At 34.0% G+C, this 10,979-nt stretch overlaps 1 protein-coding gene across 3 annotated transcripts in view; it reads left to right on the top strand.

Moving 5' to 3' along the window:
* The window catches only part of LOC107622304 (ABC transporter C family member 12), a 15,883-nt gene extending 5,441 nt beyond the window's left edge, over positions 1–10,442 (top strand). The window contains exons 11-27 of one of the 3 annotated variants that reach the window (XM_021114183.1): positions 49–156; positions 750–884; positions 1,455–1,561; positions 1,649–1,742; positions 2,902–3,069; positions 3,178–3,318; positions 4,003–4,203; positions 4,312–4,410; positions 4,506–4,658; positions 5,088–5,473; positions 5,913–6,093; positions 6,294–6,617; positions 7,421–8,177; positions 8,381–8,502; positions 9,113–9,358; positions 9,486–9,909; positions 10,094–10,442. In XM_021114183.1, the coding sequence (XP_020969842.1) occupies positions 49–156; positions 750–884; positions 1,455–1,561; positions 1,649–1,742; positions 2,902–3,069; positions 3,178–3,318; positions 4,003–4,203; positions 4,312–4,410; positions 4,506–4,658; positions 5,088–5,473; positions 5,913–6,093; positions 6,294–6,617; positions 7,421–8,177; positions 8,381–8,502; positions 9,113–9,358; positions 9,486–9,909; positions 10,094–10,173 (3,726 nt within the window). In that variant the 3' untranslated portion in view covers positions 10,174–10,442. Of the gene's footprint in view, positions 1–48; positions 157–749; positions 885–1,454; positions 1,562–1,648; positions 1,743–2,901; positions 3,070–3,177; positions 3,319–4,002; positions 4,411–4,505; positions 4,659–5,087; positions 5,474–5,912; positions 6,094–6,293; positions 6,618–7,420; positions 8,178–8,380; positions 8,503–9,112; positions 9,359–9,485; positions 9,910–10,093 lie in introns of all 3 variants that reach the window. The other 2 variants (XM_016324164.2, XM_021114182.1) reach the window with 2 other exon arrangements.

A 10,979-nucleotide genomic window follows, 5' to 3' on the forward strand; every position in this document is an offset into this window, starting at 1 on the left:
TTATTATTATTATTTTAGCTACACATTTTGTATGATGTGACCATGTAGGTGGCTGCTATATTTAGAAAATCTTTGAGGCTAACTAATGAAGGTCGAAAGAAGTTCTCATCTGGGAAACTTATGAATATGATAACTACAGACGCCAATGCACTACAGGTTAGTTCATTGCTTAAGCTAAGAGACATGAGTTTCCACGAAAACATGTTGGCATAGGGACAGGTTTACTTATTACCTTAACTGCTTATGCAAAGTTCCCCAATGCATGTTGTTCCATTGGTGCTTCTAGCCAAAAATGTCTTTTACCTATGTCTTGACATCAAGTATTCATCAAGTTGTTGAACATTGGAGTTTAGTCTAAGGCTGACTGGTGGGGTTTGCCATCATGTTCCAACAAGGGGGGTGGCAGGGATCCCCATATAGTCGCAGGATGGTAGAAAGGGCCTTATCTTTTCCGGTGCTCAAACCAATCAAAATCCTCGGGTGTGAAGGTTTTATTCCTCATATCAAAGGCGTAAGGAACAGCCATTGAAAAGTGCCCAACACTTTAGTAGTTCAAACTAAGAATAACATCTTATTCTTAATAAGGTTGATAGAGAAAGCAAGCCAATAATAATGTTTAATTTCTCAATATACCTGTATCTGTATTATAAATATTTAATATAAATTGCAATCTTTTTCTTACCATTTGAGGCATAGTCAACGTGCTGATGGCTTAAATTTCATTGTTGTTATTCATTTTCAATGTTCAGCAAATATGTCAACAACTTCATGGACTTTGGTCAGCACCATTCCGTATCATCATAGCGATGGTTCTCCTATACCAGCAACTAGGCGTTGCTTCACTCATTGGATCGCTAATGCTAGTTCTCATTGTCCCACTACAGGCAAGTTTATATATGATTTCTTTCACACGTGTGCATGTGTGCGCTTTTTCAGTTTTTTAAACTATTGCGCTCTCATTTTTGGCCGAATATAAGACAAAAGTTTCTTGGCATAGCTATCAAAGAAACAGCTTTAAAGGGATTTTTGTAGAATGATACCAAGAAGTTGTGTCACAATCCGTCTTAGGATCCATGATCAGTGCACAACTATGTGGCATGGGAAAAAATATTTTTAAAAAAATATTTTATGACATTTTAATATATGAAGAAGAGTATTTTCGGAAAAAAATTGGACACCAACTCTCCTCTATCCCCTTTATATATAGTAGATATATAGTAGATAAATAGTAGATATATAGTAGATATATGGTAGATATAGCAGATTAAGGTCAAAGTTGATGAATTTCATTACAAGGTGCAAAATGATTCATAGTTTATAATTTAGGATTAATGAAAATTGTGTGTTTATTATGTTTTCCATTCTACAGTAATGGCTTATTCTTTGTATATTTAGGCAATTCTTCTCAAATATACAGACAAATCTTTTTTTTTTGTTATTATTTTTGGAAACAGACATACGTGATTGCCAAAATGAGAAAACTGACAAAGGAAGGACTGCAGCAAACAGACAAGAGGGTTGGTATCATGCATGAAATTCTGGCTGCCATGGATACTGTAAAGTATGAACACGTTAAAACAAAGTTCGTTTGACCTTCTTGTTCAAATAGAATCTTAACAAATGTCTTTTATATTCGGAAATGATTCAGATGTTATGCATGGGAAACAAGCTTTCAATGTAGAGTACAAAGCATACGGGATTATGAGCTATCTTGGTTTCGCAAAGCACATCTGTTAAATGCTGTATGGACCTTGATGTGATTTTAGATTTATGAACTCCCCTTATTTTTTCAGTAATCCAGTTTATTATTATGGTGATGATCTATGAATTTGAGATTAATAATCATTTACATTTTCTTTGTGATGAGCATTGGACTGTTCATTTATCAAAACTGGAAACAACAATATACTGTACACTGAAAGATGGCCTCAAAAGGGCCATGCTAATAAAATTGTTTACAAGGATCACTGGATATGTGTAGATTGTGATTTTCTGTAAATACTTCAGGGCAAACCTCATCAGCTTGTGTTCTTTATATACACGGAAGTAATCATTCTTCATAATTACAATGTCAATAAAGAAGAAACTAATTATGCCTATTTGAACCTAACTGATACATAAAGGAACTTTACTATATTACCAACAGTATGGGATGTTAATATGGCTTTTTGTGAAATAACTCTTGAATGCTATATTGATATCCTCTGTGGGGAAACAATGGTAGTTATATCTTTAAATTTGTGTGAGTCTTTATTTTTGTATGTAGGATGTATTTTCTAGGTGTATATACCACATTGATCCTTCTTTATACATGTGACAATGCATGCCTATTGATGCTAACTTATAGGGCTAATTCCAAGGTAGCAACAGAGTAAAAAGTTTTCATGTGATCCCATTCTTTTAATATGATTTAACTAACTTGCGCCCTAAGGGCACATTTTAAATATATAATAATAGAAACTTTTTAACACTTCTAATGTATTCAATGTATTGAAAACGTAAAAAAGTCAATTTTTGTAATAACTTTTAGAAAATATTTCTTTTTATGGTATGCTTAGCCTATGCCCTTAGGGCGCAAGTTAGCAAAACGCCTTTTAATATTATCTCTTTCTCACAAATTAAAATCAGTGATGGTAACATTTATAATGCTTTTGTTAGCTGAACTCTTGATGTCAATGCATAGTTGGTTTGAACTTGAATGACAATTTTTGTAAGGGACTCAATTTCAGTTTGTGTTACTGTGTTAGATGGAGATTTATTCCTGAATTTCTTGTTTCCAAATATGCTTGCCCTCCATAACAAAGCCAATATTCGAAATGCTGATAAAAAAATTTTCTGACTTCTGTAATTCTTCTAAATTATGAAATTTTTAGCTTTCTCATATCTTGTCTTTTGTTGCAGCTCAATACCTTTATTCTAAATAGCATCCCAGTTCTTGTGACTGTAACTTCATTTGGAATGTTTACTTTACTTGGTGGAGAATTGACTCCTGCAAGGGCATTTACCTCACTATCTCTATTCACAGTTTTGCGCTTTCCATTAAACATGCTACCAAATTTACTAAGTCAGGTTGTTGCTGGACCTTGTTTCATTCCATTAGCAGTTTAGTTTTTTATGTAAAATATGAGATTGTTTGGAGAGATCAAGTCATACATTATTGACCCTGTAGTTTGACAGGTAGCAAATGCAAATGTATCGTTGCAAAGGCTGGAAGAATTATTCTTGGCTGAGGAGCGAAATCTAAAACAAAATCCACCTCTTGTACCAGGACTTCCAGCCATCTCAATAAAAAATGGGAACTTTTCATGGGATGCAAAGGTCAATTTTTCAATGACAGTAATGTTTAATTGTTTTGGTATATATAGGTAGCCACATTTTATTGCATTTAGATTTTCAAAATGAAGAAGGAAAAGATGTTAGGAAAATGTTTAGATGACAACTTTAATATCACTTGAATGATAACTGAACAGATTTGGCTTTTGTGAAAACAATGTCTCTTGTATTGAAAGATTAATGCAAATGGTCCCTAGCTTCACAATGCTTTCATGCTAAGGGCCAGTAACTTCTCAAGGCTCTTGTATGATGAGGAACATTAAGCTAAAAATCTTATCCATCTGCTTTCACCAAATAACTTAAGCTTTTGATAGAGTAGGTTCATGCTGAGCAGATTTATCATCTGCATAACTAATACTTCTAGGTACCGAAATAACATCCTGTTCGTTTTTTCCGATGAAGTGTCGATGAATAACAATGATAGGTAAAATCCTTAATTTGGGGCACGCAAGTTCACTTTTGGTTTGTTTTAGCCTCTGTTTTGATTGTGTGTTCAAGTCTTAAGATAAGGAATGGAACAAAAGAGTGAACAAAGACTTTGAATGATATCAAAATAGTTTAATATTATATTACTAAATACTTTGTTTAGTTCTAACATCCCATTTTATTTGCAATTTTGATATTAGAAGTTCACACATGACCTTTATGAAAAACCTGTTTGATTTATAGGCAGAGAAGTCCACACTATCAAATATCAATGTGGAAATACCAATTGGAAGCTTAGTTGCAATAGTTGGTGGTACTGGAGAAGGAAAAACATCACTTATTTCAGCAATGATTGGAGAGCTACCTCTTTTAAAAGATGGAAATGCTATAATTAGAGGCACTGTTGCTTATGTTCCTCAGATTTCATGGATTTACAATGCTACAGTCAGTTGCAGCTTGTTTATGCTTCTAAACATTTTTACTTATTTCTTTTGTAATAAATTCAAACGAAACAAATACTGCAATGTACTTCTAAATCACATCTTTTTACAGGTACGCGAAAACATATTGTTTGGGTCAGAATTCGAATATGAACGATATTGGAAGGCCATTGATGTCACTGCTTTACAGCATGATCTCAACTTATTACCAGTTAGTGTTCATAAATTCCATGTTCATTAAAGATTTTATTCTCTGAGATATTATGAAGTTTTATTTATTTATTTCATTTTAAATTATCTTTTTAGGCACGTGATTTTACAGAGATTGGAGAAAGAGGAGTCAATATTAGTGGTGGACAAAAGCAAAGAGTTTCCTTAGCTAGGGCAGTCTATTCAGATTCAGATGTATATATATTCGATGATCCTTTAAGTGCTCTCGATGCTCATGTTGCTCATGAGGTATTATTTTTACCAAGCTACAAAAGACAAGTGTTCTTTTATGATTGAATCATGATTTATAGTGGTTCAAATTTTAAAAGTGCCTCCATGCTTAATAATTTTTTTCATTAAATTGTCAATATAATGAGTAAGATTGTAAGAATTAAATCCAACCAATTTTTATCATCGATAAATTGAGGTATGCTGAAAAATTCAGGGGATCTCCAGCAATAACCTGAAAGCAAGAAGCAGGGAATTTAACCTTTCTCCACCAATATAGCACTTAATGGCTTAAAGTTCAATTTTCAGTATGCTCATACTTTATAAGATTGTGTTTATCTTGTAGATTGTAGTATATAGTTTGATTTCAGATATACTATTGAATTTGACTATGAGAATGTAAGAATACATGTGCTCATAGTTCATATAATTTCATTTGCAATGACTCAGGTTTTCAAAAACTGTATAAAGGAAGCACTGGGAGGAAAAACAAGGGTTCTTGTCACCAACCAGCTACATCTTCTCCCTCAAGTGGATAAAATTATTCTCCTTAGTGACGGCATGATTAAAGAGCAGGGAACTTTTGAGGAGTTATCAAAGTGTGGGTATCTATTTCAGAGACTAATGGAAAATGCTGGGAAAATGGAACAACAATCAGAGAGTAATGAAGGTAGAGAGGACCATGTCGAGGTTAATGTTTCAACCTCGAGCAATGAGGCACTTGTTCAGATTCCAAACGACACAAGCTATGAGAAGAAGGGAAAATTACGCAAATCAGTGCTTGTTAAGCAAGAAGAGCGGGAGACTGGTGTGGTTAGCTTGAAAGTTTTGGCGAGGTAAGATGGCCATGGAACCAAACATATATATGTTAAAGCAAGTTTTTTACTTAAGTTGTTTTATTAAGAGAGTATGGAAAACATGATTGATTGTGGAAAATTGTCAGGACTACATGGCATCCCTTCTATTAAAATGACAAAATCCTGGCTCTTTATTCTCTCTCTCTTTTTGTCTCTTTTCTTTGTAGCTTATGGAGGCTTTTTTATTCTGTCCCTGTACTAATTCCTATCTTAATGCACTATTTCATTTATTGAAATCAATACATCACAGCCATGTGATGCTAGTATACTAATTCGCTTATGCATGATTTTTTGTGGTGTTTGTATATAACTAGTCTTCTAACTTTTTGAGACCACTAGCACTGATTGTAATATTTTTCTGCTTGGACAGAATTTAGTTTCTCTTGTTGTGATTCTAATTGTTTATTGCAATTCACAGGTATAAAGCTGCATTAGGAGGCCTATGGGTAGTTTTCATACTCTTTGCCTGCTACACATTAACAGAAGTTCTTCGAATTTCAAGTAGCACATGGTTAAGTGTGTGGACAGATCAAGATTCCACTTCAGATTATAATCCAGTATATTTTCTTGTCGTCTATGCACTTTTCTCCTTTGGACAGGTCATTCTACAACGATTTTCTACTTAGCATTTGTACATTCTCAGTTCAACTCAACAACTTCCAAGCTTCGACTTTCTACAATCTACTTAGCATCTTTTCAGCTTTGTTATAGCCAGAACAATGTATTACTCGAGAAACTTTCCACTGTTACCTAACATAGCAAAGTTCTTTTCTTTATGTTCTTTGATTTCTGGAAACAGGTAGCTGTAACACTTGCAAACTCTTATTGGTTGATCATTTCTAACCTCCGTGCTGCAAAAAGATTGCATGATGCAATGCTAGATAAAATACTTCGGGCCCCAATGGTATTCTTCCAAACTAATCCTGTTGGCCGCATAATTAATAGGTTTGCAAAAGACATGGGAGACATAGACACCATGGTTTCTACTTTGGTGAATCAGTTTATGGGGCAACTCTGGCAGCTACTTTCTACCTTTGTTCTTATTGGCACTGTGAGCACAATATCTCTGTGGGCTATAATGCCATTGCTGATCTTCTTTTATGGAGCTTATATATATTACCAGGTGGGTTCGACATCTTCAGCTTAGTTATAGAGCAATCTTGCGCACGTGATTTCCATGCCATATATGTTCTATTTTTCTTCTTTTGCATTGCATATTCGTTTGATGTTTTTTGGACTACAAGTTGTGCAGAACTTTGACAGAGATAAATGAACAGTAACTGTATATGGGGCTTCTACAAACTTGATGTGGATATTAAAAATTTTCCGGAACAATTTATTCAAACACCTAGGATTTTGCTCTGGAAGTTCATTTGGCTAGAAATATTTACTATTCTTTTGCAGTCTATACTAGTGGTTACAAGGGAAAATATCATATATCCACATCTCCAGAAATTGAAATACTTTTATAACCTCTGAAAACTTTTCCAGGATGCATAAACTGTACTCCAAAAAGCACGAGTGAATCAAAGTACCATTGTCCCAAATGGTCTCCTTGTCCAAAAGAAAACCTGACACATATAACCCAAGCAGCCAAAACTATTAAATCCAATCCTTTGTTTGGCGGGAAGAATTATCTGCAGGCCAGATCATGCACATCACTTTCACTTCTCTTTGCCTTAGTAATAATATATTTTGCTAAATTTAAAAGAGATATGCTAAAAGTTATTGACATGGACTAACTAGTTGCAAAGCAAAGTATATGTAAATCTAAGCACCCACGAAAGTGTCAAAATGGCATTCAATTAGAAAACATCTTTCTGTAAAGACAGACCTGCATTACTTGTTTCTTTTCTTTTTTTTTTAACACTAAATGATCATTTTTTTATGCATGGATTTTTTGTCCTAATATTTTGTTCATGACAGAGCACAGCTCGAGAAGTGAAGCGTTTGGATTCAATTACAAGATCTCCTGTTTATGCACACTTTGGAGAAGCGTTGAATGGTTTGGCAAGCATACGCGCTTACAAAGCATATGATAGAATGGCTCACATTAATGGAAAATTCATGGATAAAAATATCAGATTTACCCTTGTGAATATTAGTTCAAACCGTTGGCTCACCATAAGGTTAGAATCATTAGGAGGGCTCATGATTTGGTTCATAGCTACATTTGCTGTATTGCAAAATGGAAGATCTGAAAACCAGGCAGCATTTGCATCTACAATGGGCCTTCTTCTCAGTTATACTTTAAACATAACAAGTCTCTTGAGTGGTGTCCTGAGACAAGCAAGTAGAGCTGAAAATAGTTTAAATGCTGTTGAGCGTGTTGGCACATACATTGATTTGGAAACTGAGGCTCCAAGAATAATTGAGACAAACCGTCCACCACCAGGATGGCCAACATCTGGATTAGTTGAGTTTGAGAATGTTGTCCTGAGTTACAGGCCTGAACTTCCTCCAGTCTTGCATGGACTGTCCTTTACGGTATTGCCAACCGAGAAGGTTGGGGTAGTTGGAAGAACTGGTGCAGGAAAATCTAGCATGCTTAATGCTTTATTCCGTATCGTTGAGCTACAAAGTGGAAGAATCATTATTGATGGTTTTGACATTTCTATGTTTGGACTAGCAGATTTGCGAAGAGTTCTAACTATCATACCTCAATCACCAGTTCTTTTCTCTGGTATGCACTATAACTCGAAATCTTGATCCACTGTTACAATGGTTTTAAATTGCATTTGTGATCACATGGCATAAACACTGCAAACAAGTCAATTATGAGAATACAGGAATGTTGTAATATTTTAGTGTTCATCTATCTGAATAAACATTCTCTTTGAACTCCATTAAAAATATCTCATTCTAAGTCACCACTCTTTCTCTTAGGAACTGTTCGCTTCAATCTTGATCCATTTACTGAACACAATGATGCCGACATGTGGCAAGCTTTAGAAAGGGCACATTTGAAGGATGTAATAAGAAGAAATCCACTTGGTCTAGATGCACAGGTACAAAGGTTATGTTATAATTTGTCATTGAGGCTGCTCAGGTTGCTTGGAAATCATGTCATAATCTTATTTACTTCCACTTGCTAAGCCTTTTGAATATTGTCTCCAGGAAGCATTTTATTATTATTATTCTTGTTACTTGTTTTACCATGATTGTAAGCATGTTTTAAAGCCGAGAGTCCAATATTGTACTGTTAATAGCACATACACAATTTATAACTGCTTTTTGCTTTCCTCTGTTGATGGAATGATTAATAATATACATCACGTTTAGAAATCTTTGAAAAAGAGTATTGTAAATTTGTGCTTGCCTAATACTAGTATGAAGATGAAGATGATTGTATTCATGCTTTATTAATCTTATATAAATGAAGCATCAATCATGATATGGAACATGTATGAATGTATCAAATTTTGACTGGAGATAAATTGGAAACAGACAGACGAAAAAAAAAGGTTGGAAAGATATGTGAGTTTTTAATGGTCAGTTGTCTGAGTGACCAAGATTACAGAAGTGCTTTTTTTTCTTCTGAGGTTAGTTTTTTATAAGTTTTTCTATTAGGGGAAAAAATGAAACGTGATTGGTTATTTTCTTTTGTGCTTCTCTAAGGTCTTGGAGGGTGGAGATAATTTTAGTGTTGGACAGAGGCAACTATTAAGTCTAGCCAGAGCATTGCTTCGAAGATCAAAGGTTCTTGTCCTGGACGAAGCGACTGCTGCTGTTGATGTTAGAACAGATGCTCTTATACAGAAAACCATCCGACAAGAGTTTCAGTCCTGCACAATGCTCATCATTGCACACAGACTAAATACAGTTATTGACTGCAATCGGATTCTATTGCTCGATTCTGGACGGGTAGTTCCAAGTTCCATGTGTTTCAAACATCTGATTTCTATCTGCAGTATTTTAAATAACACATTTGCCTCAAGTCAACTATGAAAATTCAATATTAAGATTAATCTTTTTCCTCTGTTGTTTCCAGGTCCTTGAGTATGACTCGCCGGACAAACTCTTATCGAATGAAGCAAGTGCATTCTACAAGATGGTTCAAAGTACAGGAGCTGCAAATGCTGAGTATTTATGTAGTTTGGTTTTTGGAAGGATTGTGAACAATTCTAATGAAGAAAACAAGGGACTTGAAAATCAAATGAGACAGTTAGCTTCTTCCAACTGGGCTGCTGCTACACAATGTGCTATAGCTGCAACCCTTTCTTCATTGCATCTTAACCTTCAAAGCCCAAATGAAACTAAAGATAACAAAGATTTCCTCGAAAAAACGAAGGACGCGTTGACAACACTTCAGGAAGTTCTGGAAGGGAAGCATGATGATGTTATACAACAGACACTTGTTAAATACAATGTTCCTACAGAAAGATGGTGGTCTACTCTTTATCAATTAGTTGAAGGTAAACATAATGATCTTAATTTCATGAAGAAAAATTCATCCTGATGAATGGATTTTCTTATGTGCATGCCTGAGTTAATATTATTAGTTAATCCTTTTGATTTATATAATTAAATATCTCTGATTTGAGGAATTAAAGTTAATCTATATGGATTGATTGATTAAAAATGAATTTATCCATTCAGGTTTGTCTGTCTTGATCAAGTTACCTCCGAAAAACATTCAACAATTGGAACTTGATTTTGAAAGAAGGTCCTTTCACTGACATCTTGAGTTGTGGAGAGCAGTAATATGCAATCAAATCTCAGAGGGATGCAGCAATCATAATATTATTTTCTTTTTAGATATCATCTCCCTCTTTGTTTCATCATGTTGCTTTTGTATTGTTTAGGAAGTTTAGAATTTTAATAGGATTCCGTTTCTTAAGAATAAAGACATTTTCGAAGAAATTTATCCCCCAATTCAAATATCACAAGTAAAATAGTTAGCTAAAATATGTTTTAAACTACACTGTGTCTTTATTTCACTTTGGTATTCTGGTTCTGATGTCATTATTTATTTATTTATGTCGTACATGAAAGTCGGATCTTCAACTAACAGCTAACACTAGATTCATTTTCCTTAAACAATATCTCAACTCTCATCTTTGATTTGAAAGGAAAAAATACATACAAACAGAAATATTCAAAGCCATTATTAATGCAATGTAATGATTGTTGATGTGGCTTCCTCTAAAATTTATCCAAACATTCTAATTCAATATAATATCAGCTATAATTACCTCCACATAACATTAATGTAGTTCCAATGATCAAAAAAAAGAAAAAGAAAGAAAAAAAGGGTGCTGACTTGCTGCGAGAGAGAGGGCTTAACCTATAGCTACTATATTTTGTTTCTTTCTCTTAAATTCTCATTCTTAATTAAATGCACAACTCTTGTTCTTATAATTACTTCCTTTTTGTGGTTTTTATAAATCATTTCTGTTGTATACGAAGTCAGAGTATATTTAATCTAATAAATATTAAAAATAACATAAAATAAAATTATCATTATTTATTTATTCTGTATTTA

The sequence above is a fragment of the Arachis ipaensis genome, chromosome B10 (genome assembly GCF_000816755.2).
Source record: "Arachis ipaensis cultivar K30076 chromosome B10, Araip1.1, whole genome shotgun sequence".
Taxonomy (NCBI): domain Eukaryota; kingdom Viridiplantae; phylum Streptophyta; class Magnoliopsida; order Fabales; family Fabaceae; genus Arachis; species Arachis ipaensis.